Source organism: Capra hircus, chromosome 26 (assembly GCF_001704415.2).
Source record: "Capra hircus breed San Clemente chromosome 26, ASM170441v1, whole genome shotgun sequence".
Lineage (NCBI taxonomy): Eukaryota > Metazoa > Chordata > Mammalia > Artiodactyla > Bovidae > Capra > Capra hircus.
Genome location: NC_030833.1, coordinates 44,320,296 through 44,348,111, shown reverse-complemented (window position 1 = coordinate 44,348,111; position 27,816 = coordinate 44,320,296). Strand labels below are relative to the sequence as shown.

The window sequence follows — 27,816 nt, the reverse complement described above, 5'->3', positions numbered from 1 at the left end:
GACTGTGAAGAAAGCTGAGCACCGAAGAATTGATGCTTTTGAACTGTGTTGTTGGAGAAGACTCTTGCAAGTCCCTTGGATGGCAAGGAAATCCAACCAGTCCATCCTAAAGGAGACAAGTCCTGGGTGCTCATTGGAAGGACTGATGTTGAGGCTGAAACTCCAATACTTGGCCACCTCATGCGAAGAGTTGACTCATTGGAAAAGACCCTGATGCTGGGAGGGATTGGGGGCAGGAGGAGAAGGGGATGACAGAGGATGAGATGGCTGGATGGCATCATCGACTCAATGCCCAAGACTTTGTGTGAACTCTGGGAGTTGGTGATGGACCGGGAGGCCTGGTGTGCTATGATTCATGGGGTCGCCAAGAGTGGACATGATTGAGCAACTGAACTGAACTGAACTGAGACTATGATGGAGATAGTGAAAATAATGGTGACCTCCTTTAAAAGATTCCATGCATGAAATTAAGACACTCACTCCTTGGAAGGAGAGTAATAACCAACCTAGAGAGGACATTAAAAATCCGAGACATTACTTTGCCAACAAAGGTCCATCTAGTCAAGGCTATGGTTTTTCCAGTAGTCATGTATGGATGTTAGAGTTGGATTATGAAGAAAGCTGAGTGCTGAAGAATTGATGCTTTTGAACCATGGTGTTGGAGAAGCCTCTTGAAAGTCCCTTGGACTGCAAGGAGATCCAACCAGTCCATCCTAAAGGAGATCAGTCCTGAGTGTTCATTGGAAGGAATGATGTTGAAGCTGAAACTCCAGTACTTTGGCCACCTGATGCGAGAAGATGACTCATTTGAAAACACCCTGATGCTGGGAAGGATTGAAGGCGGGAGGAGATGGGGACAACAGAGGATGAGATGGTTGGATGGCATCACCGACTCAATGGACATGAGTTTGGGTAAACTCCGGGAGATGGTGATGGACAAGGAGGCCTGGCGTGCTGTAGTCCATGGGGTCACAAAGAGTTGGACACGACCGAGCGACTGAAGTGCACTGAACTGAATTGAGACAAAGACTTGCTATTTATGGCTCTGGACCTTGGAATAGGATTTAGCTTGTAATCTGTACTGGTTATTGATTTATTTATTGTATTTCAGTTCTAAATTCGCCCTTTTTAACTGCTCTATAAAAAAAATGGATTGGGCCATTAAATGTTTTTCTTTGCCAACTGGCGCTGAAACTTTGCCACTGGGGAGATACTGCAAGAGTAAAGCGATTGCTTCCTGGCTCCAGTCAGATTGCTCCGTTTTTGTACAACCTTCTCCAGGCTATGGCTATTACAGTACTTGGAGTTCAGCAATACCAAGCAGCCAGCAGCTTCCCCAGCACACCTGCCGTCAGGTAGTTTCCCTGTTTGAGCAGCTTTCTCTGGAACACCTCTGGCATAAGTGCTACTTCCATGACATCAGAGCACTTTACTGCCAGCTAGCCAGCGTGGCTGCGTCCTTCCCAGCAAGGGTGATTTCCCCGAGGGACACTTGGAAATATCTTGGGACACTTTCTGTTGTCACATTGTGGTTTTTGGGGAATGTTAACTTGTATTTAGTGAGTAGAGGTCAAGATGCCCACTAAACATTCTCCAGTGCACAGGAAAGCCCTCTACCAAAACCAACTCTCTGATTCAAAATGCCAATATTATCCAGTTCCATAAACAGCTCTCCACAACAAGGTCTAGTTCTTAGTCTCAGCAGAGCAAGGTAGAGGGTGGAGAGAAGGATAGGGGAAGAAGAATGTTTTCCTTGAATCGTCTCTTAATGGCCTGAGGTCTGTGACAATTCCTTGTACTTTCTGTATCCTGAATTTCTGCTATGACCTTTTGACTAACTTGATCAATATCTAAAACACTTTTAATAAGAATTTTTAAACAAAAAAGTGCTAAATTTTAACTAATGACCTACCAACATACTAATGACATTGAACTCCTTTTACTTTGAATAGAGTCAAATTTATCAAAGAATACTGATAGAAGCTCAGTGTGTTTGGGACTCAACAAATTAGAGCTGGAAATTATGTATACAATAGGAATAAAAATAAGTAGTGTCATATTATGCATTTGCCTCGAAACTCCTTAAATATAGACCAGGCCTTCTCAGTGAGTTCTCTAGTCAGTCATGCTATATATAATTTCTATAACTACTTGCAAGAGGAGGCGGGTGTACAATTTTAAAGCACTACAACACACATATGTGATGAAGAGCAGTCCCATTCACCTCTTTCCATGAGTTTAACCCATTAATACTAAACTACCTCTGGATATGACCTTTTTCCAGTAGCTATGTGCTTATTTTGTAGTTATATCAGGCTTTCTCAGGGCATGCTATAATTCAACTTCCATTATTAAAATGAACCAGTATAATGACTCTCTTTCAAGCTTCTGGATTTTATCTCTCCTGCTTAATAAATATTTTTTGTAAAGCACACCAATCAATAATAGCTCCATAAAAAAGACAAGCCCAAATGATCACAACTGAATGATCACATTCTAGCAAAATACATTTGTCTTCTCATGTTCATCCTGCAATTATCCTCACATCACCCCGGATTTCATTCTAGAAAATGAACCAAAGTAAAATCCACTCAGACTGTGGGACAGGCTGAGGCCCTGAAAAATTTTAAATTCATCACCCTATCAGTTAAGTAGTGTGACTACACGCTTATGGTATCTGGAGTTCCCACAGTCTTACCATGTGGACAAAGACTGGCAGGTATATAAAGATAACAGATACATACAAGGAAACAGATGACATAGGTGGGGCACGTGCCACTGGATGCATGTGCCTTCATGAGACTGGCCTGGTGAGAACATAGGGTAAGAACCGTGCTGGACATTAGGTTGTTTCCATGTCCTGGCTATGATTCATGTCAATGTATGGCAAAACCAATACAGTATTGTAAAGCAAAATAAAGTAAAAATAAAAAAGAAAAAAAAAAAAGAACCGTGATGGAAAGATTCTACTGTCATCAAATCTTTCCATACGGTTCTCCCCTCTCCCTCCACGACACCTGAAATTCTAAAACCCTTTGGATTTTTGTGATTTTTCAGTCTTCAGGGGTAAGTCATTAAAATGTAAGTTACCCACAGACCATCATCATCTTCATCTCTATGTAGCTACTACTCAAATTACTACAAAGCCTGAAGTGAAGTCCTTGAGATTGCAAGGGTGAAATTAAGAAGAATAGGGACCAGGGACTTTCCTGCAGTCCAGTGATTAGGCTCTTCCACTGTAGTGGGGCACAAGGTCAGTTCCTGGTGGAGGAACTAAGATCCTGCATGTCATGTGGTATAAACAAAAAGATAAATAAGAAAGCATGTGTGTGTGGCAGGGGTGGGGAGTGTAATGGGAAATAGTAGTGCCTGTAGAAGAGTAATGTGATGAGGGAACCAGAGGTAAAGGGCATCAGAGAGAGGAAAGGAAGCTGGCAGATGGCATTGGGAAGACCAACAGCGGAACACACTTCAAACCAGTATTCTTTGTTTTTGCTTCATTTAAAAGACAGGTGGAGCAGAGCCTGGAGGAAGATCAGAACAGTACCACTGGAGGAAGCAATCAATTTTTTTTATGTTGGTTAAGTACGTTAGGGGTTAGCAAACTACAGCTCACAGGTCAAATTCAGCCCATTGACTGTTTCTTGTATGGCCATTAGCTGAGAATAATTTGTACATTTTTAAGTGGCAGGAACAAGAAAGTTTCAAAAGATGAATAATAGTTCTTGACCTCTAAAAACAATATGAAATTCAAATTCCATCATTCATACAGCTTTATTGAAACAAAGACATGTTCATTTACTTATTGTCTTTGATTGCTTTTGCATTACAATGGTAGAATTGGGTAGATGCAAGAAAGGTCATTTGGCCTACGAAGTGTGAAATATTGACTATCTGACCTTTTATAGAAAAGCTTATTTTATCCTTGGTTTAAGTCATGGAGCTAAGGCTTCATATTTACATACCCCACTCGGAATAAACCTCCTGCACTTAACTAACCCATCATTTTTGTGGGGAAGTTCTGTGATCCTCTGTTCCTCCTTGAGCACGAGCCTTAGCGAGTCTCACCCTTCACCAAGTTGCTTGTCAGGAACATCAACAGCACCCTTCCTGGGAGAAGCTGAATAACTACTAATCTGTCATCTTTTTGCATCTCTTCTGACATCCTAAGTCCTGATATGGGCGCCTTCCTTGACTCCTGCTTGACTGGTCCATTGCTTATTCTACAGAGCCCAGAGCATGGATTCAGTATTCTTGTTTATTTTGCCTTCAACTTGGAGTTGACACTGAATAGCAACAGCAAACAGGGAATGGAGGAAGGCACCAACCCTCCACAAGCAAGAGTAGATCTGGGTAGAGGCTGGGATCAGAAGCACTTTCACTGGAAACTGATGCAGATGAGGCTAAAGAGGCTAGCTGAGGAGGACAGGATGAATAAACAGAGAGGAGGCTTTGCTACCAGCACCAATAAAGGAATAACAACCAAAATTTTCATATAATTGAGTTTGCCCTATATACTCAGTTTTCAGACCTACACTGAACTTGTGTCTTGCTCATCTCAGTAGCCCAAGTAACTGATACAGAAACAGGCATTCATCTTTATCTTTTGTAATGAATAAACGTAAAAATTTCCTCGTCTGGCTCTAAACTCAGTTTTAATACCTAGCTCCGGTTTGGGTGTTGAGAAATAGTCTTCAGCCTACCAATTCCAGTGACTTTTTCTCTATGTCCAATCTTTCTTGGTAATCTATTTGCTACTATATTTTGTATAGGTCTTGGGACAAGTCTTATGACACAGGAATTGATGGATCAGGATGGATACTGGTCCTGTTGCTGCTGCTGCTAAGTCACTTCAGTCATGTCCAACTCTGTGCAACCCCACAGACAGCAGCCCACCAGGCTCCTCTATCCCTGGGATTCTCCAGGCAAGGATACTAGAGTGGGTTGCCATTTCCTTCTCCAATGCATACATGCATGCTAAGTTGCTTCAGTTGTGTCTGATTCTGTTTGACCCTATGGACAGCAGCCCACCAGGCTCCTCCATCCACAGGATTCTCTAGGCAAGAATCCTGGAGTGGGTTGCCATTTCCATATCCATGGATGCTGGTCCTGGTATATGCCAAATACCCTTTTCTAGCTGTTGGGTCAAGGATAGGTCTGGAGATTCCTGGCTGGGTGGAGCAGAGGACCAGGGAGCAAAGGGGTGGGAGAAAGACAAAGGGAGCTCATACCATTGCTGTTTACCAACCAGTATGAAAACGTTTCAACTTTCACAACCAATTGGCTGCATCTTGGAGTTATACAGTAAATGAGGGATAGAGTTGAGACTCTTAGATTTTAATTTTCTGGGGGAAAATATGTGACTCTTTGTTAAAAACAGTAATAAAATTACTAGTAAATATTCAGTGATCTCAATGTATCAAAAAATGTCATCTTACTTAAACTCCTAACTTCACTAATAGCTTACCACACCAGTGAAGAAGTGGATTGCATAACTGATTATGGGACACAAAGATATACTTACGTTCACATTTATTTCTCTTCATGGATTCTAAAATAATATATTCTAAATATACTTAGTTGTGTTTTATGTATTCAAGAATGTTATTAATGGACATAGTTCTGTTAGATTCAAATTTCTTTATGTCAATTTTCATGAATTTTAGAATCACTGCAGATAATTATGAAAATAACGTAAGAAACCAGTCCGCAGAGAATGCTTCTTGAGAACAACATGTATCTGTTTATCACTTTCTAGTTTGTCCATGAACTTATTTTTTTTTTAATTTCCAACATGCGTGATTAAGTTACAATGATGCTCTTTTGCTCTCCCTCTGGAATAATAAAGCATAATCACTGGCTTACATAACATGGTGCCTCAGTTGTAAATTTGTGAAAGAAGCTCCATGTGTTGACAGTTCTAATGCTTGCCATCTGTTTGCATGGGTGAAGCCCTGGTGCTCCCTTAATTGGCCATAAATTAGGTACTAGCAGCAGGATTATGACAAGATTCTTCAGTTACAGTTTAATTTCTTTTTTAAGCTGGGATTCAACATTTGGTGGGAATCCCAACTCCTCTGATAAGAGCATAGAAATGCACCTCTTGAGCCCTAGACTCAAGCCATCTTCTCTCTATTTATGTTTTAAGTTAGACCTTCCTCTAGGTAAGTTCTCCGTATACACTTCTGAAGATAAACTTATGCTGAGTAGAAAGAAAAAACTACTAAATCCAGGAGATTCCAGTACCTTCTCTAAGAAGAGGAAGGGGCACATTGATTGAACGCTCACTACATACCTTGTGCTGTGTGTGGACATTGACATATATTAAATTGTTTGATCTTTGAAACAATTTTATAATTTAGGCATCTCCCATTTTTCAGACAGGAAAACTGAGACTTAAAATAAAATAAAATTAAAATAAATTGCCCATACTGTCATAACATGGTGTAGTAAAGATTCAAGTGTTGAGCTTTGGACTCTATTTGACCAAGTCCATACACTCCTCGCTGCACACTATATATGAGTAGGTTTGAAAAAAAAAATGGAGGTGGGGAAAAAAATGGAGGTGAGCTGCTTGATGCTCCTTCATCTCCTGGGATCTCAGTCAATAGAACTGAAGCACCTACACTAGATAACTCTCAGGGTCCCAACAGTCTGTTTCCATGACTTGATTAATCTGGGCTTGAATATTAACCACAAAGCCTTAACAAGTTATTAAAATGTTATGGACTTCAGTTTCCTTTTTGGTTAAACATCCCATCTTCCAGGTAGAATCATTACAAAGGAAAGTAGACGTATAACCTGATACAAATACACATCCATCCTCAATCAGCAGGCAAACCCTCAGCCTCACTGTCATTCTTCCCTCATCAGATTCCCTTGTGCTTTAAGGCCATTCAAGCTACCATAATTTTCTTGTTTACATCTCTACAAATTTTCTACCTATTCTCTTTCTCACTATCTTCAGAAAATTGAAAAAAAAACAAAAACATGTTTTCCAATTTCTCTTCCCCTGTCTGCTCACTATTTCCTCCTCTGTGTGCACAGCGGCACGTTTCTATCGCGTGTCACCCCCACCTCTGCCCTGCCTCTTGGCCACCATGGCGTGTGGGATGTTTCCCAATCAAGGAAACACAACGTCTCAACCACTGGACCGCCTGGAAAGCCCATCTTCCTCAAGGTTTGTGCAGAACCATCACAAGGAAACTCTCCAAGACCTCACTAGTGTCTCATGTGCCCGCCCTTCTCTCTTTTTTATTTTCTTTGTTTAGCCTAGTTTCTTGAAAGAAAAAAAAAATCCTTTAGTCTCAATGCTCTCACTTCCTCAGTACCGACTCCCTCTTTGACATCCGGATTCCACTTTCACCATTTTATTATATATTTTTCTCCCAGGTTGCTAAATTTGTTGCCCTTTTCCCTCTATGTGTATGCCTCTCAGTTTCTCACTTGCATTTATTTCTGCTGATTATCCTTTTTCTCTTGAAATCTTCTCTTGGTATCTGAGGTTTCCTATACTGTTCTGATTGCTAACATTGCAGTTTTATCACTGGTTTTCTTCCTCTGCCTCACTTTTACATGTAAGAATTTTCCCAAATTCTAAACTTGGTCTTTTAATCTTTTCTATTCTTTCATGCAGTTCCATCCAGTTTCATGGCCTCAGTCGTTAACTCTATGTAAGCAATTTTTAGGGTAATTTTAAGTTAACTCTAACAAGCATTCTTGTCCCACATAGTCTACCTGATGCGAGGCACCTGTTCCTGAGCGTCAAACTTGTATGTCAAATTCATGATATTTTTATTGACTAACTCTTATGCCTCCCAAATTAGTTCTTTTTCTACACTCCTTCTAGGTCTTCTAAATTTCTTTCTTCCCCTTCACATGCAGGGAAGCCTCAGCCCTCTGGGTTCATGTCTTTATTCTTACACATGCCTCCTATTTATGATCTCATGATGACCACTTGGATTTACAGACTGCTAACCAGATACTCCAGTGTTCTTGCCTGGAGAATCCCAGGGCCGGCGGAGCCTGGTGGGCTGCCGTCTCTAGGGTCGCACAGAGTCAGACACGACTGGAGCGGCTCGGCAGCAACTGCGGGAGCAGCACTCTTGCCTACTTCCCTTCCACTCTGCACTTCCATGCACTGGAGAAGGAAACGGCAGCCCGCTCCAGTGTTCCTGCCCGGAGAATCCCAGGTGGGCTGCCGTCTATGGGGTCGCCCTGAGTCGGACACAACTGAAGCGACTTAGCAGCAGCAGCAGCAGCAGCAGCAGCCGCAGCCAGATACTCTGTCTGTGTCTTCTCCCTTTAATCCACCTCATATAGCCTTCTCAGTGTCCTAGTGATTGACGCTATTTTGCTGCATAGGATTGTCAGGGTTACCCTCATCCGCCACCTGGTGATCTTGTTGAACCAGCCCCAACATGTTTGTGAACTTATTTGTCACACTTCGTCCTCCAGCTACCTTAATGCAGCCTTACTTTAGTCAGCTGAAATGGCTTATAGCTCTATCTGAGTACTGCTGATGCTAGTCACTCTAGATCTACCTAATGAAACCATTTATTTCAGGAAGACTTCTCGGATTCTCCCCAGAAGTTGTCGACTCCCACAACTGTGGGCTCTGGACCCTTCTTACATTCTTCTTTGCATGATGGTTATTTGTATAAATGCCACAGTTCCTCTACTAGAAGTTACCCCCCAAACCAGAATCTGTGCTGCTCCTTTAATTCTTCTTATAGCACCTAACAATGCCTTTTATGTGATAAAGCCTCAAAAAGACATTAATCAAATGAAAGAAAGAATGAATAGGTAGTTGTTTTTTCTGGGAACCAGAGGAAGAGTATCTATTTCAGAAATATTCATGGGTATAGACATCATCTCAGAGAAGGCAATGGCACCTCACTCCAATAGCCTTGCCTGGAAAATCCCATGGACGGAGGAGCCTGGTAGGCTGCAGTCCATGGGGTTGCTAAGAGTCAGACACAACTGAGCGACTTCACTTTCACTTTCATGCATTGGAAAAGGAAATGGCAACCCACTCCAGTGTTCCTGCCTGGAGAATCCCAGAGATGGGGGAGCCTGGCAGGCTGCCCTCTATGGGGTCGCACAGAGTTGGACACAACTGAAGCGATTTAGCAGCAGTAGCTTAGACATCATCTGGAGAAGGGCATGGCAACCCACACCAGTGTTCCTGCCTGGAGAATCCCATGGACTGAGGAGCCTTGTGGGCCACAGTTCATAGGGTCACGAGTTGGACACAACTGAAGTGACTGAGCGCGCGCGCACACACACACACACACACACACACGTGGCTATCATCCTGCAATGATGCCCTCCGGTTCTAGCGATCCAGCACAGAGGGGCATTCAAAAGTAAGATCTGTAAATCAAGTGGGATTTCTCTGCACCCAGAGTCCCCTGAGCTCAGAATCCAGCTCCATCGTTCTGCTCACATCCGCCACTCGCTTTCATTCACACTGACACAGCCTGTTCCAGCTGCAATGGCGCCACTAAAATGGACGCCTTACAGTTCTTCTAGGTCAGGCACTTGGCTTTTGTGATCATGCATCCACAAACACAGCAATGAGAAAATGTTTGGAGGCCTGCTTCCAGGTAGGGGAGCATTTTACTCAGGCTCTTGGAGAGTCAATAAAATAATCTGACATTTTAGTCTAACCAATAAAGCATTCAGGTAATGAGACTAGCAAGGAAGAATACAGAGAAGGAACGGGTGGATGTGTCACCGAACAAACTTGGAATGGCCCTAAACATGCCTCTGTCTAGAACTGATGCTTTCTCCAGAAGTGTCTTCCTAAATACTTCTATTTTAGGAATCTGAGGATGGAAGAATAGAGGAGAAAACTAACACGTGCTCAAGCAATAGTCCATTTCCTAGTAACAATAATAACAACAAATTTATAGTGTATAAATATGTACTAGTTTATAATTATTATAAAATATACTATAAATATTTTATAAATTATAAAGTATAATCGAAAGTACTATTAGTCATTATTTGCTAAAAATTTACACCAATAGCACTGGTTGAGAGTCTCCTGGGTAAAGACCACTTGGACAGATGATTTTCTCACATGTTCTCATCAATGCTCACAACATGATGTTGCATTATCCCCAGTTCACAAATGACCTAACTGAGGTGAAGTTCACGGTGGTTTAAGCATCTTATTGAAAATCATAAAGCTAGAATGGCCGAGTGAACCACTTCCAAGAATAACGGGGGGGGGGAGAGGGAAAGATGGCGGAGGAATAGGACGGCAAGACCACTTTCTCCCTCACAAATTCCTCAAAAGAACATTTCAACGCCGAGCAAACTTCACAAAACAACTTATGTAGGCTGGCAGAGGACATCAGGCAACCAGAAAAGCAGATCATTGTCTTCAAAAACAGGTAGGAAAAAATATAAAAGACGAAAAGGAGACAAAGGAGGTGGGGAGGGAGCTCCGTCCCGGGAAGGGAAGCCCGTTCCGGGAAGGGAATTTTAAGAAGAGAGGTTTCCAAACACCAGGAAACACTCTCCCTGCCGAGTCTGTGGCGAGCCTTGGAAACACAGAGGGCAACATAACAGGAAGGAAAAATAGACAAATAATTAAAACCAACAGATTACAAGCCCAACAGTAACTCCCCCAGCGGAAAAGCAGCGCAGACGCCTGCATCCGCCATTGGGAAGCGGGGGCAGGGCAGGGACGCGCGGGAGGCGCGGGCTGCAGTGCTTTGTAAGAATCGGGCAGGAACGCCCCACGCGCAACCAGAACGATCTAACTTGGGCTAGCAAACCAGACTGTGGGATAGCTACCACGCGAAAAGCTTGAACATAAGACACCGCCAGGACCGAGCACAGAACAAAGGACGGAACGGGAAAAGCCGGCTGCAGACCATCCCCCGCCGGGGACAGGCAGCCAGAGCCGTAAGGACTGGAAAGGGGCAATTGCAGACTCGGGACCTAACTGCAAGCAAGCTCCTTTGCTAAGACTTCTGGGGGTGCTGGACAGTCACAATCTACCGCACGGGGTGCGCCAGCGGTCCGCCCAGAAAGCTGAGCAGCAGCGGCAGAAAAGGTGACAAGCCGCGGCGATCGCGTTCGCCAAACTCCTGAGCTACTCGGAACTGGGAAGGGCACAAAGCGCAGTTCCAGCCGAATCTGTGCCTCTGAGGGCTGCCTGAGCGCCGAACCTGAGCGGCTTGGACCGGGGAAGTGCACGCAGCCTAGGGCCGGCCCCAGACGGTTCCCGGCTGAGCATCCTAGAGCTGGAGCGGTTTGTGCGCCGCGAGAAAGGACAGGTCAAGCTGGGCAGAGATACTGCGTGCACACGACAGTGCTATTTGTTAGCAGCAGCCCCCCTCCTCACAGCGCAACTAAACTAGTGAGCCTAAAAAGCCAGCAAACAGAGGAAGTTAAACAGAGGGAACCACCTTGGAAGTGATCCCACACGGCCCATTACACCAGAAAGGGCCAGATATTTTTAAAATCATTCCTTTTTTTTTTTTTTTTTTTGCTTTTTTTTCTAACTTTTTTTTAATTGTTAAGTCTTCTATTTCCCCTCTAATTTTTATTTCTATAACCTATTATTACTATATTTTTGTTTGTTTTAAAAAGACTTTTTTTTTTTTTTTTTTTTTTTTTTAAGGCAAACACCATATACAGTCTTTGGATGGTTGTTGATGGCTTTTTTTTTTTTTTTTCTTGATTGTTTGTTTGTTTGTTTTTTAATAATTCTTTTTCTTTCTTTTTTTTTATTTCTTTCTTTCTTCCTTTTTCCTTCTGCTTCTCTCTAATATTGTATCTTTGAAAATCCAACCTCTACTCTAGATTTTTAATCTTTGCTCTTAGGTTTTTGTGGTCAATTTTGTACATTTAAAAACCCAAACTTCACTATCCCAGTTTACCTGAGAGCGAGATTACTGGCTTGACCACTCTCTCCTCCTCTGGACTCTCCTTTTTCTCCACCAGGTGGCCTCTGTCTCTTTTCTCCCCCATCTCTCCTCTATCCAACTCTGTGAATCTCTGTGTGTTCCAGACAGTGGAGAACACCTAAGGAACAGGTTACTGGCAGGATTTGTCTCTCTCCTACTCATTCCTCTCTCTGATCCTCCTGGTCACCTCTGTCTACTTCCTCCCTCTCCTCTTCCCCGTATAACTCTGTAAATACCTCTGAGCGGTCCAGACTATAGAGCGCACATAAGGAAGTGACTACTGGCTAGCTTGCTCTCTTCTCTTTTGATCTCACCGCATCTCATTCCAGTTACCTCTAACTACCCCCTCCATCTTCTCTTCTCCTTATAACTCAGTGAACCCCTCTGAGTGTCCCTCAATGTGGAGAAACTTTTCATCTTTAACCTAGATGTTTTATCATCAGTGCTGTATAGATGGAGAAGTCTAGAGGCTACTGTAAAAATAAAACTGAAAACCAGAAGCAGGAGGCTTAAATCCAAAGCCTGAAAACATTAGAGAACTCTTGAATTCAGGGAACATTAAGCAATAGGAGCCCATCTAATGCCTTCATACCTACACCGAAACCAAGTTCCACCTAAGGGCCAACAAATTCCAAAACAAGACATACCACGCAAATTCTCCAGCAACACAGGAACACTCCCCTGAGCTTCAATATACAGGCAGCTCAAAATTATCCCAAAACCTTTGATGTCTCGTAACCCATTACGGGTCACTCCATTGCACTCCAGAGAGAAGAAACCCAGCTCCACCCACCAAAACTCCAACACAAGCCTCCCTAACCAGGAAACCTTGACAAGCCACTGATAGAACCCCACCCAAAGTGAGGAAGCTCCATAATAAAGAGAACTCCACAAATTCCCAGAATATAAAAAGGCCACCCCAAACGCAGCAATATAACCAAGATGAAGAGACAGAGGAATACACAGCAGGTAAAGGAACAGGAGAGTTGCCCACCAAACCAAACAAAAGTGGAAGAAGTAGGGAATCTACCGGAGAAGGAATTCCGAATATTGATAGTGAAAATGATCCAAAATCTTGAAATCAAAATGGAATCACAGATAAATAGGCTAGAGACAAGGATTGAGAAGATGCAAGAAAGGTTTAACAAGGACCTAGAAGAAATAAAAAAGAGTCAAAATATAATGAATAATGCAATAAATGAGATCAGAAACACTCTGGAGGCAACAATTAGTAGAATAACGGAGGCGGAAGATAGGATTAGTGAAATAGAAGATAGAATGGTAGAAATAAATGAATCAGAGAGGAAACAAGAACAACGAATTAAAAGAAATGAGGACAATCTCAGAGACCTCCAGGACAATATGAAACGCTCCAACATTCGAATTATAGGAGTCCCAGAAGAAGAAGACAGAAAGAAAGATCATGAGAAAATCCTTGAGGAGATAATAGTTGAAAACTTCCCTAAAATGGGGAAGGAAATAATCACCCAAGTCCAAGAAACACAGAGAGTTCCAAATAGGATAAACCCAAGGCGAAACACCCCAAGACACATATTAATCAAATTAACAAAGATCAAACACAAAGAACAAATATTAAAAGCAGCAAGGGAAAAACAACAAATAACACACAAGGGGATTCCTATTAGGATAACAGCTGATCTTTCAATAGAAACTCTTCAGGCCAGGAGGGAATGGCAAGACATACTTAAAGTGATGAAAGACAATAACCTACAGCCCAGAATACTGTACCCAGCAAGGATCTCATTCAAATACGAAGGAGAAATCAAAAGCTTTACAGACAAGCAAAAGCTGAGAGAATTCAGCACCACCAAACCAGCTCTCCAACAAATTCTAAAGGATATTCTCTAGACAGGAAACACGAAAAGGGTGTATAAACTCGAACCCAAAACAATAAAGTAAATGGTAACGGGATCACACTTATCAATAATTACCTTAAACGTAAATGGGTTGAACGCCCCAACCAAAAGACAGAGACTGGCCGAATGGATACAAAAACAAGACCCCTCTATATGCTGCTTACAAGAGACCCACCTCAAAACAAGGGACACATACAGACTGAAAGTGAAGGGCTGGAAAAAGATATACCACGCAAATAGAGACCAAAAGAAAGCAGGAGTGGCAATACTCATATCCGATAAAATAGACTTTAAAACAAAGGCTGTGAAAAGAGACAAAGAAGGCCACTACATAATGATCAAAGGAACAATCCAAGAAGAAGATATAACAATTATAAATATATATGCCCCCAATATAGGAGCCCCGCAATATGTAAGACAAATGCTAACAAGTATGAAAGGGGAAATCAACAATAACACAATAATAGTGGGAGACTTTAATACCCCACTCACACCTATGGACAGATCAACTAAACAGAAAATTAACAAAGAAACGCAAACTTTAAATGATACATTAGATCAGTTAGACCTAATTGATATCTATAGGACATTTCACCCCAAAACAATGAATTTCACTTTTTTTTCAAGTGCTCATGGAACCTTCTCCAGGATAGATCACATCCTGGGCCATAAATCTAAACTTGATAAATTCAAAAAAATCGAAATCATTCCAAGCATCTTTTCTGACCATAATGCATTAAGATTAGATCTCAATTACAGGAGAAAAACTATTAAAAATTCCAACATATGGAGGTTGAACAACACACTTCTGAATAACCAACAAATCACAGAAGAAATCAAAAAAGAAATCAAAATATGCATAGAAACTAATGAAAATGAAAACACAACAACCCAAAACCTGTGGGACACTATAAAAGCAGTGCTAAGAGGAAAGTTCATAGCAATACAGGCATACCTCAAGAAACAAGAAAAAAGTCAAATGAATAACCTAACTCTGCAACTAAAGCAACTAGAAAAGGAAGAGTTGGAGAACCCCAGAGTTAGTAGAAGGAAAGAAATCTTAAAAATTAGGGCAGAAATAAATGCAAAAGAAACAAAAGAGACCATAGCAAAAATTAACAAAGCCAAAAGCTGGTTCTTTGAAAGGATAAATAAAATTGACAAACCATTAGCCAGACTCATCAAGAAGCAAAGAGAGAAAAATCAAATCAATAAAATTAGAAATGAAAATGGAGAGATCACAACAGACAACACAGAAATACAAAGGATCATAAGAGACTACTATCAGCAGTTGTATGCCAATAAAATGGACAACGTGGAAGAAATGGACAAATTCTTAGAAAAGTACAATTTTCCAAAACTGAACCAGGAAGAAATAGAAAATCTTAACAGACCCATCACAAGCACAGAAATTGAAATGGTAATCAGAAATCTTCCAGCAAACAAAAGCCCAGGTCCAGACGGCTTCACAGCTGAATTCTACCAAAAATTTCGAGAAGAGCTAACACCTATCCTCCTCAAACTCTTCCAGAAAATTGCAGAGGAAGGTAAACTTCCAAACTCATTCTATGAGGCCACCATCACCCTAATACCAAAACCTGACAAAGATGTCACAAAAAAGGAAAACTACAGGCCAATATCACTGATGAACATAGATGCAAAAATCCTCAACAAAATTCTAGCAATCAGAATCCAACAACACATTAAAAAGATCATACACCATGACCAAGTGGGCTTTATCCCAGGGATGCAAGGATTCTTCAATATCCGCAAATCAATCAATGTAATTCACCACATTAACAAATTGAAAAATAAAAACCATATGATTATCTCAATAGATGCAGAGAAAGCCTTTGACAAAATTCAACATCCATTTATGATAAAAACTCTCCAGAAAGCAGGAATAGAAGGAACATACCTCAACATAATAAAAGCAATATATGACAAACCCACAGCAAACATTATCCTCAATGGTGAAAAATTGAAAGCATTCCCCCTAAAGTCAGGAACAAGACAAGGGTGTCCACTTTCACCGCTACTATTCAACATAGTTCTGGAAGTTTTGGCCACAGCAATCAGAGCAGAAAAAGAAATAAAAGGAATCCAAATTGGAAAAGAAGAAGTAAAACTCTCACTGTTTGCAGATGACATGATCCTCTACATGGAAAACCCTAAAGACTCCACCAGAAAATTACTAGACCTAATCAATGAATATAGTAAAGTTGCAGGATATAAAATCAACACACAGAAATCCCTCGCATTCCTATACACGAATAATGAGAAAGTAGAAAAAGAAATTAAGGAAACAATTCCATTCACCATTGCAACGAAAAGAATAAAATACTTAGGAATATATCTACCTAAAGAAACTAAAGACCTATATATAGAAAACTATAAAACACTGATGAAAGAAATCAAAGAGGACACTAATAGATGGAGAAATATACCATGTTCATGGATCGGAAGAATCAATATAGTGAAAATGAGTATACTACCCAAAGCAATTTACAAATTTAATGCAATCCCTGTCAAGCTACCAGCCACATTTTTCACAGAACTAGAACAAATAATTTCAAGATTTGTATGGAAACACAAAAAACCTCGAATAGCCAAAGCAATCTTGAGAAAGAAGAATGGAACTGGAGGAATCAACTTGCCTGACTTCAGGCTCTACTACAAAGCCACAGTCATCAAGACAGTATGGTACTGGCACAAAGACAGACATATAGATCAATGGAACAAAATAGAAAGCCCAGAGATAAATCCACACACATATGGACACCTTATCTTTGACAAAGGAGGCAAGAATATACAATGGAGTAAAGACAATCTCTTTAACAAGTGGTGCTGGGAAAACTGGTCAACCACTTGTAAAAGAATGAAACTAGATCACTTTCTAACACCGTACACAAAAATAAACTCAAAATGGATTAAAGATCTAAATGTAAGATCAGAAACTATAAAACTCCTAGAGGAGAACATAGGCAAAACACTCTCAGACATAAATCACAGCAGGATCCTCTATGATCCACCTCCCAGAATTCTGGAAATAAAAGCAAAAATAAACAAATGGGATCTAATTAAAATTAAAAGCTTCTGTACAACAAAGGAAAATATAAGCAAGGTGAAAAGACAGCCTTCTGAATGGGAGAAAATAATAGCAAATGAAACAACTGACAAACAACTAATCTCAAAAATATACAAGCAACTTCTGCAGCTCAATTCCAGAAAAATAAACGACCCAATCAAAAAATGGGCCAAAGAACTAAATAGACATTTCTCCAAAGAAGACATACGGATGGCTAACAAACACATGAAAAGATGCTCAACATCACTCATTATTAGAGAAATGCAAATCAAAACCACAATGAGGTACCACTTCACACCAGTCAGAATGGCTGCGATCCAAAAATCTGCAAGCAATAAATGCTGGAGAGGGTGTGGAGAAAAGGGAACCCTCCTACACTGTTGGTGGGAATGCAAACTAGTACAGCCACTATGGAGAACAGTGTGGAGATTCCTTAAAAAATTGCAAATAGAACTACCTTATGACCCAGCAATCCCACTTCTTGGCATACACACGGAGGAAACCAGAATTGAAAGAGACACATGTACCCCAATGTTCATCGCAGCACTGTTTATAATAGCCAGGACATGGAAACAACCTAGATGTCCATCAGCAGATGAATGGATAAGAAAGCTGTGGTACATATACACAATGGAGTATTACTCAGCCGTTAAAAAGAATTCATTTGAATCAGTTCTGATGAGATGGATGAAACTGGAGCCAATTATACAGAGTGAAGTAAGCCAGAAAGAAAAACACCAATACAGTATACTAACACATATATATGGAATTTAGGAAGATGGCAATGACGACCCTGTATGCAAGACAGGAAAAAAGACACAGATGTGTATAACGGACTTTTGGACTCAGAGGGAGAGGGAGAGGGTGGGACGATTTGGGAGAATGGGAATTCTAACATGTATACTGTCATGTAAGAATTGAATCGCCAGTCCATGTCTGACGTAGGGTGCAGCTTGCTTGGGGCAGGTGCATGGGGATGACCCAGAGAGATGTTGTGGGGAGGGAGGTGGGAGGGGGGTTCATGTTTGGGAACGCATGTAAGAATTTAAGATTTTAAAATTAAAAAAAAAAAATAAATTAATAAAAAAAAAAAGAAAATAAAGGAAATTAATTTTCAAAAAAAAAAAAAAAAAAAAAAAAAAAAAAAAAAAAGAATAACGGGGAATGAGAATCAAATATAAAACTCATTTTCAATAAAAAGATATAAAACAAGTATTAATAGCTCCATGAAGTGATGTCTCATCCCAGGAACTTGTGTGTGTCACTGATACGAGTGTGTAATATGCATAAGAAAGCAAAGCACTTACTCTCTGTCGATCACAAGGCAGGTTACAGCTTCTGCTGCAATTACGTTTGCTGTTCTCACATCTTCCCTGTATGAAAAATAGAGAGCAGTTCAAGTAAAGCACCCTTTAAAAACAGAGAAAAGTGTTCATTGTAATTAATTCAAGACATTAAATTATGCTCTTCTGATTTTTCCTCTTTCAGGTTTAAGATTTGTTCACGGTTCAAATTACTTTGTCCTGAGAAACCATGTAACTTTTATTATTAATAACAGAGATTTTACAATTACAATCCAGTAGTTATAATCTTCAAACTTAAAGTTTCACTTACACAAATGAAACAAAATTTTGTGTCACCATCCCCTATCCTATCTGGAGAGTTAATGAGTTGACTAGATGATAATAAAGACATGAATAAACTTTAGAAAAGATCTGTAGATATAATTCTAGAAACTTAAGTACCTAATCCATTTGTGTATGAATTTATCATTATTACTTTGAGAATTATGGATATATTTTAATCAATTTCATACTTTAAAGACCCTGTACTTATGTGGCTAAACTTTTGGCAACTTAAACAGTTATTCACCTGTACCAGAGTTTATAGGTTCTTCAAGAATATTCAACAAATCTTAATCACTCTGATTGAAATACGCATATATGTACTGTCGCTTTACAAGCATCTAATTGGCTGCTGCAGCAGTATCTATCAACTTCTTAAACATTTAAAAATCTGTCTCTTCTTATCCAGTGGTCAAAGGTGGATTTGGTAAGTTAACATTCACATTTTGAGCTACTAAAAATGTAATAGTACCACTGTCATGGAAACATTAAGTTATACTAGAAAATGCACTCTGTTTCCTAGAAAGGAAAAATGTCTAAGCTAATCTAATTAATGATACATATATGTTTGAAATACATTACAGAGATATGTACATAGGAAATAATATGGTCTTAATAACATCTTCTAAAAATCACAATTGGAACAGTATATGTTTCTAATATCAGGCTTTTAAAGTTTTGAAAATAAAGATATTCTCAGTGTATTTTATTTTTTCAAAACACACAAAGTTCTCACAAATACATCTGCACTGTAATTTCTTCACTGATCTTTTCTTTCTCTGTTGCTGTATCATGCTGTTAACGACTGCAGTTGCTTTGTAGTAACTATTACTATTTGGGAAAGCAGTTTCTCCTTACCAAAATTCTTTTCCAGAAATATCCTGATGATATACTCAAGCATTCATATTTAATACAGACTTTAAAATCACTTTCCACTTCTGAAGAAACCCACAACAGGTTTCTAGTAAAGTTGTATCACAGTTTTACATTGACTTCAGAAGAAAGCCATTCTGATTATATTAATTATCCCTGCAAGAGCATGGCATGTCTACTTGTTCAGATCTAGCATTATGTCTTAATCTTTCTTAATCTCTTTCACTTGGGCTCTGGCATTTTTATAAAAAGTATTCTTCAGGCTTTTATATCATCAGTTTCGCTTATGGCATTGCTTTTCCATTTCTGTTTTTTATTGGTTATTGCTACTAAAGAAAAAACCTATTGAAATTTGTGTATTTGTAATCTGCATACCATACAAAGTTCTCTTCTGATTCTAAAATTTCTATTCCAGTCTCTTCAATTCTCATTGCGATCCTCCCAGTGTCTCCCCAACATCCTCTACCTTCTAGCCAAACTGGTCTCCTCCCAATGACTGAACACCTCATTTCCTTCTTGTCATGAGTTCTTAGGACACCTTCCCTAAGCCTGGGAACTTCCTCTCCAGTTCCTTGACCAGTTCACAACTGTTGATCCTTGAGATCTCGGTCCAGATGCCCTGGCCCCGATGCCATGCTGAATTACCTAGACTGGATGCCTTGTTCGTGTGTTCTCATGGCCCTAGCTGCCTCTCCACACAAGCACTTGCCACAGTTCACAGTTTATACATCTGTTTGCATGGGCACTTAGCTCACGTCTCTAACCTCCTTTCACTAAACGTTATGAGGGCAGGGTCGATGGCCAGTTTTGCTCCAATTTTATCCTGAATGGCTGGCACATAAGAGGTGCTTAGTAAGTATACGGTCCAGGAATCTTGAACTCTCGGGAAGAATCAAGTTCAGGCTTTGTAGTAACACGGTCTTGGTTTTATAAGACAAGGTGAAACCCTCAGTTTTGTTGTCTATAAAAATGAGAAGGATAACAGTGCCAATGTAATGATCTTAAATGCAATAAAGATAAGTTTATCACAATGCCCAACACGTAGAAAGCAATGGTTCTGCCATTCATTACTTCTGAGTTTTCTCATTCACCAATACTCTCATGTCTGTTCTTGTGGAGGTGCTGTCTGGGGTTTTATGAAAGATTACTGCCCAAGAACAAAGTGAGCTTTTCCTGTTCCATAGAAATAGATAACATACTTGAGAGTCCATTATCACTTTTGAGTAGGAATTTTTGGTAAAGTGGACAAAACAGACAAATCGTCAATAATGGCCATGAGGTACCTCATTAATTGCATGATTGCTGCTTAGCAGACTGCTCATGGCAGCCTATGTTACTACGAATAGCTGCCAGTGTGTTTTTTAAAGCTGAAATATGCTTCTACCTTAACAATATAAAATTGTCCACAGTGTTTAAAACTATGATATATACAAAATAACATTTTATTTTGAACAATGTCTCCTGTGTATACAAATTTTAAAATATGCTTTCATCACAAATGTCCAACATTTAAAATTTTTATCATGTTATCTGGTCTAAATTGTATATACTTGCAAAAATGGATGCTATTTCCTTGCGACAGAAAGAAAACACATACATATTTTAAAATGCAAATGATGAAAAATCAAAGATCAAGAGTGACATAGTTGATAGAAACTGAAAATATTTTATTTTTAAAAAGGAAAATGTGCAAAGTTATAGCCTATAGTCAGGCTCAGCACCTAGTAATGTGACATGTATCAAAAATTTAAAAAAAGATGTGTAACCTGGGGAATAAACAACACAGCATATTAAGGAGTTTGTTATAACATTTGCTATTTATTATCTGGCTCAGTGGTAAAGAATCCGCCTGAAATGCAGGTGATATGGGTTTGATACCTGGGTCAGGAAGATCCCCTGGGGAAGGAAATGGCAACCCACTCCAGTATTCTTGCCTGAAAATCTCATGGACAGAGGAGCCTGGCGGGCTACAGTCCAGGGGGTGGCAAAAGAGTCAGATACAACTTAGTGACTAAACAAGAAATATCAGGAAATATATTAAATAATTTGTACAAATCTCAGTTAATATATATAACAGAGGGTATTTTATCTGAAATTTACACATGGGGATATGTGTAATACACCAAAAAACAGACATAGCTAATGAGGTGCTGTCCTGGAATTTGAACAAAGATCTGTCTGGTCCCAAAGTCCATGTTCTTTTCTCACCAGTTCACTACCTATACCCTCTGCTATAAGATTTTAAATTAACAACTATCTTAAATTCATTCTAATGCTTAGGATGATATCTAAGCAGTATGCACTCATGACTCTCTGTCCATCATTACAAAGTTATATTTAATTGTTTATAAAGCAGCATTAATATGTTAATGGGTGCCCAACTGCAAAGCTAAACCAATAAACCAGTTTGATTCTCATGTTATTAGAACTCCTATCTGTAGTTACATCCTAACCGTGCTATGCTGCTTTATAACAATAGAAAATCATTCAACGCCAAGTTCATTCAGTGCCAAATTCCTGTTGCCATTACGCTATTATTGCATTTTTACTATTAAGACAAATGTTTAATGCCACCATGCTTGTCTGTGCAGGTGGCTGGAAATGCCATCCCTGTGTACCCAAGCAGTCTGCTCCTGTGAAAGAAAAATGCCATCTGACATAGTATTAACACATATTCATCCCCTGTTTTATGAGATATTATAGAAACTTCTGATAAGAAAAGAATATAAGCCAATACTGTGATTTACTATGCGTGCTTATTTCCTTTATTGGACCAAGGACTAAAGTAAAAGCAAATATCCTTTGGACTGAGATATGAAATATTAAATACTCATATAACAGAAAGCTCCTAATAGCTCCGTGTTGTTATGAAACTTATATCTGTCCATACATAGCTGTTATGATACTGGTTTTACACAGAACATCTGCCAGTGTCTCAGAGGCTTCATGTAATACTAGTTTAGACATGCAGAAAAGGAGACCGGGGGAAAAAAGGAGAAAGAGGGAGACGGTGTGACTTAAAAAAAAAAAACCCGAGCATTCTTTCAGTTTTACTTTTTGGCATATCAGGCTATTTGATAATTTCTAATAGACTAATACATGAGACTTTGAAAATATATTGGACATGAGAATTTTATAAACAAAATTATAAGATAATATCTAACCTACTTAAAACTTTCACAGACACACATAGCCTCTGAACACAGCATACTTCTTTATATAGGAAGTAAAGGCACATGTATCTACTTAATAGTCCAGGTCTAGGTTGCACAGAGTCGGACACGACTGACATGACTTAGCAGCAGCAGCAGCAGCAGCATGCATGTTGTCTTTAAAAATAAAAATCTCATATTCATTTATTTCTGTGCTTGTATATTAGTTTATTTCAGCATGACACTAACTATGAACAACTGCAGAAGTAGCTACTGTTTGGCAGATTAATAGATATTACACAAACTTGCCATTGATTAATGAACAAAGCTGTGAGGTTTAGTAGTGTTCTTTTCTTAAGCATTTTTGGAGGAGTTAGAAATTCCTTTCAATGAAATCATAGAGCATGAAAACTTATCCCCAAATATTTGCAAATACAGTTTTCTGTGCACTGACTCGGATAGTCTTTGAACTTCATCACTGGAATCTTCATCATCGCTGTATCCCAGTGTAGAGTCACTGTCAGTATCTGAATAATCCATAGCAAGAGTTTACATTGACTCTTCTCTTTCAGAAGCAATTCTCTTGTGTCTCATGGCCGCTAGGAAACTCTATAGTGCATTGATATATCTCTGAGAACAAACACAGAGTGTGAGGCCAAAGCAGAATGTAGTTCACGCAAAGTAACTAACTGTGCCAGCAGGGGCTCTCTCTTTTCAGCTTCAGAGCAATGTGACTGCTGTCATCAGAGTCCTAGCATTCCCTCGGTGCCAGCCTTGACAGAAATTGGCACTTCTCCAATAGCTCATGAACTTAAGGCAACTGTGGGTCAGAGCCCTTCATTCTCAGTCAAGTGCATCGGGCAGTGTCCATAGTTATATTTAGGACAAAATAAATCCTTTGCATCTAAAAATCAAGGGCAATCTTACTATAACATGTAGGATATTCAAAACTGATGGGCTATGAAAAGCATCAAAGAGTTACTTGAAATTAGACTTTGAATTAATTATGAACTAGAATTGTAGAATCTGTGGCAAGTTCAGCTGTGCTATTCGAAAGTTTGATTCCTGAGCAGATAAGTATTGTGAGGAAAAGAAAAAAAAAACTGTATCAGGTCATTCACTGACTCTACTTCCTACCATTATTCCAACATGATTTATAACTCCAACACTCCCAACAGAACGTGTATACTAAGCGTAACATGAGCTAATACATACAAATAAATACATGTCTTCTTATCAAGCTTGGCATAGAGTTAATAACCAGTAAATGTTACCTGTCATCATTGTCATCATTGTCACTTTAAGATCCTCTGTCATCTAGAAAGCATGATACTCTTTTGCATATAGTTTCTCTCATGAAATCTTTTCTAAATTTCTGTAATAAACCAGTCTCCTAATTGTTTTCAGACACTAACTTTTCAGTCTGTTTTCCTGAATCCTCTTGGTTCACTAGAAAACTGGTGTCTCTCCAAAATTCTTTTTGGCCTTTTCATTGCTCTAACTTTTCTTATTGGGGAAATCTCTATGGCATCAGCTGTTAGTTTTGTATTAATGACTTCTAAGTCTTAATTTCTAAGCTTACTTTTCTTCTGCTGGACACCCTTGTCTGAAAGTTCCATTGCAACCTTGAATTCAAACCTAATTCATTTTCTTTTAACCTCAAAACCACTGTTTTCCTTGTGTTTCCTATCTTAGCAAATGACATCACCATTCTTATATTTGCTTAGCCTCAAAAGATGAGATTCTTTTTTTTTTTAACACTCCTGTCTCCATCATTGGCTCTGATTGATTATATTGGTTCTATCTTTGCCTGTTTTCTTACATCCATTCTTCCTTTGCATTCTCAGAGCCACTGCTTTACTTCGGGCTATCACCATCTCTATCCTGGAACGTTGATCTGGCCTTATAACTGATCTCCTTGCCACCACACTCTCCCTTCTCTAAGCCACATCTCATTTTCCTGTACATTTCCAAATGTAAGTCCCAGTCATGTCAACTCTTTGCATGAGAATTTTCAAAAGAAAGAAGTTTCTACACTTTCAGTTAGAGTCTGAGGTTCTCCACCAATTGACCTACGATCTTTCCAGGCACTATACAGACTACCCTCTGCTGCACCGACAGCAAATAACTGCTTCCTTAAAATCTGGCAGCTCTCATCTTCACTCTTATACACGGATGGCTCCTCCAGCAACTCTCTATTCCAGTTCAGACTTCATCAATGCAGACTTCCATGATCTCTCACTAGCATTTTCAAGATGGAAACATCCACAAAAGAAATATATCTACAAATTAATTATAGAAATATATATACATATAGTTAAACCAACAAAAAAGAGAGGAAATAGAAAAATACTATAATGCCACCTGCCAGGAGATAATTAAGTTTAACACTATTGTGAATATTTTTTAAAAAAAACTTTATTATTCTTAAGTATTCACATTTTTCATGAATATAATAAGTCAATATTTACTTTAATATTTGTAAAAATATTAGTAAAAATATAAATTAGTAAAAAAATATCAGTACCAAAAATATTTACTGAAGGCTGCTGCTGCTGCTAAGTCGCTTCAGTCGTGTCCGACTCTGTGCAACCCCATAGACAGCAGCCCACCAGGCTCCCCCGTCCCTGAGATTCTCCAGGCAAGAACAGTGGAGTGGGTTGCCATTTCCTTCTCCAATGCATGAAAGTGAAAAGTGAAAGGGAAGTCGCTCAGTCGTGTCTGATGCTCAGCGACCCCATGGACTGCAGCCTTCCAGGCTCCTCCATCCATGGGATTTTCCAGGCAAGAGTACTGGAGTGGGGTGCCATTGCCTTCTCCTTACTGAAGGCTATTATATTCTAAATGTATGAATGCTTTGGTCTAGTGGGGATGGAAGTTAAATTAATAGGCAAATATATAATTGAATATGCTGATCAAATAGCATGCAAACAGAGATATTAATAATAATAGGTAGGACATCATCTAGCAATTAAGATGACAGCCTTTATGAGGACATTAAAAATTAAGACCCACTCCCAAATGAGTTGAGTTAGCAAAATGAGTCAGGAGATGCATTTTCTGTGGGAAAAAAAATATATGCAATAGCCCTGGGGTAGGAAATAGCTACTCCTTGAAAGAAAAGTTATGACCAACTTAGATAGCATATTCAAAAGCAGAGACATTACTTTGCCGACTAAGGTCTGTCTAGTCAAGGCTATGGTTTTTCCAGTGGTCATGTATGGATGTGAGAGTTGGACTGTGAAGAAGGCTGAGTGCTGAAGAATTGATGCTTTTGAACTGTGGTGTTGGAGAAGACTCTTGAGAGTCCCTTGGACTGCAAGGAGATCCAACCAGTCTATTCTGAAGGAGATCAACCCTGGGATTTCTTTGGAAGGAATGATGCTAAAGCTGAAACTCCAGTACTTTGGCCACCTGATGTGAAGAGTTGACTCATTGGAAAAGACTCTGATGCTGGGAGGGATTGGGGGCAGGAGGAGAAAGGGACGACAGAGGATGAGATGGCATCACCGAATCGATGGGCATGAGCCTGAGTGAACTCTGGGAGTTGGTGATTGACCGGGAGGCCTGGCGTGCTGCGATACATGGGGTCGCAAAGTGTCGATCACGATTGAGTGACTGAACTGAACTGAACTATAAAACAAATAAGGTTGGAATTCAGGGATTGAAGAAAAGAAGGCAAGGACCACGAGAAACCAGAAAGGAAGGCAGGAACCCCCATCCAGATCCTGTAGACGAGTTCAAGGATCTACTTTTCAAAAGAGACTAACTGAAACTTTTTTCTTTTAACATATTAATAAAATCTTAAAAATTAGTTGGAAATCACAAGCTTAGAGGAAACAATTAGTATGAAATAAAATTTCAAGGTAACAATTTTAGATGAGTACTTTTAAAATGCCGACATCCTTTCCACTTACTAAAGTAAATATTACTGTATGGAAATCTGCACATCAAAGAATATATCTAAACAGAAAATGTGATCTCTGTCCCTTAGAACCTTGTACAATATAGGAGTGATGAAACAAACAAATGCATAAAAATCAGTGTATTATCAGGAATATTTACCAACTCATGACAAAGACTTGAGTTTATACTCTGTACACTTGTTAGAATGCTCCCAAGGCAGTCTCTGGTTTTTCACTGATAACAGAGACTTATGACATGAGCTCAAAGAGGCTGTTTCTCTAGACAGAACAACTATAAGTAACTTTATGGGAGTTACCCATAAAGTAACTCCACTTCATTCTTTCTGGTAACACAGGTGGATATTTCCATTCACTGTATTATCCCTCTTTCTGAGAGAATGCAAATCCGTATAGATCTATACCCATAGAAGGTCACTTCATAAATGAAGTTATGAATTTGAAAGAATTCAATTTTCACATTTCTTCTTCATATTACTTCCACTGGGATGATGGCATAATGAATTTTTGATGTGATTTATGAACTCTGCATTCTGTGGCATGATTCAATAACAAGGAACATAGACATTTATTAGGTTGAACCAAAGAAATTGCTGTTTTTGCAGGTTAAGATGACCAATTATTGGCAATTTCATGTTCCAACTTAACACATGGAATTAGTGAAAGTGAAGGGGATATAAAACAATAAAAGAAGGCTATATATTGCTATTTCTTTTCTGCTGTCCTCCCTATGTGACACAAACTGAACTGACTTCAATAGTAATCTGTATTGTTTCCATATTCCATATGTGAATCCTCTGAATGTTGACATGATTGATGGTTCTTGTTCCTCCATCTAATCTTTAAAGATAATTTTCTGTCCATTCCAACTAGGATAAGAAATAACTATAGAAGAAATTCTGAGTCTTAGTATTTTGTTGTTGTTATTGCAAGAGTAAAAACGGTATTTACTTTGTGCTCTGGTTTCAGATATTAAACTCTTTGGTAAAGTCTTACAAATTTAAAGAATGTCTCCATGAGTGTATTTTCTGGAGAGAAAGAAGAGCTTATTCTCATTTTTCGTTATTATTTTATCAGTTGTTTAGAAGTACAGATTTAGATATTATATTGCTATTATTTTCTTAGAGGTCTATTTGGTCTATTTTTGCATGATTTACAGGTATTTTCACTTAAGAGGAAAAATAAAGAATTTTACTCTAATAAAATAGAAAAAACTTAAACCTGGAGTACAACATAATAGATGTTCTATTCATTTATTCAAATCAAACACTCTCTTCTTAACACTATGTATCCTCTTATTTGAACCATACTTCATAATATAACATGGATTAACATAAATCTAATCGGTGTG

General features: G+C 39.2%; 1 protein-coding gene across 4 annotated transcripts in view; it reads right to left on the bottom strand.

Annotated features, from left to right (window-relative positions):
• Positions 1 to 27,816, bottom strand: part of PRKG1 (protein kinase, cGMP-dependent, type I) — a 1,377,467-nt gene that overhangs the window by 158,418 nt on the left and 1,191,233 nt on the right. For all 4 annotated transcript variants that reach the window (XM_018041139.1, XM_018041140.1, XM_018041138.1 and 1 more), the window contains exon 8: positions 18,200 to 18,265. In XM_018041139.1, the coding sequence (XP_017896628.1) occupies positions 18,200 to 18,265 (66 nt within the window). The remainder of the gene's footprint in view (positions 1 to 18,199; positions 18,266 to 27,816) is intronic.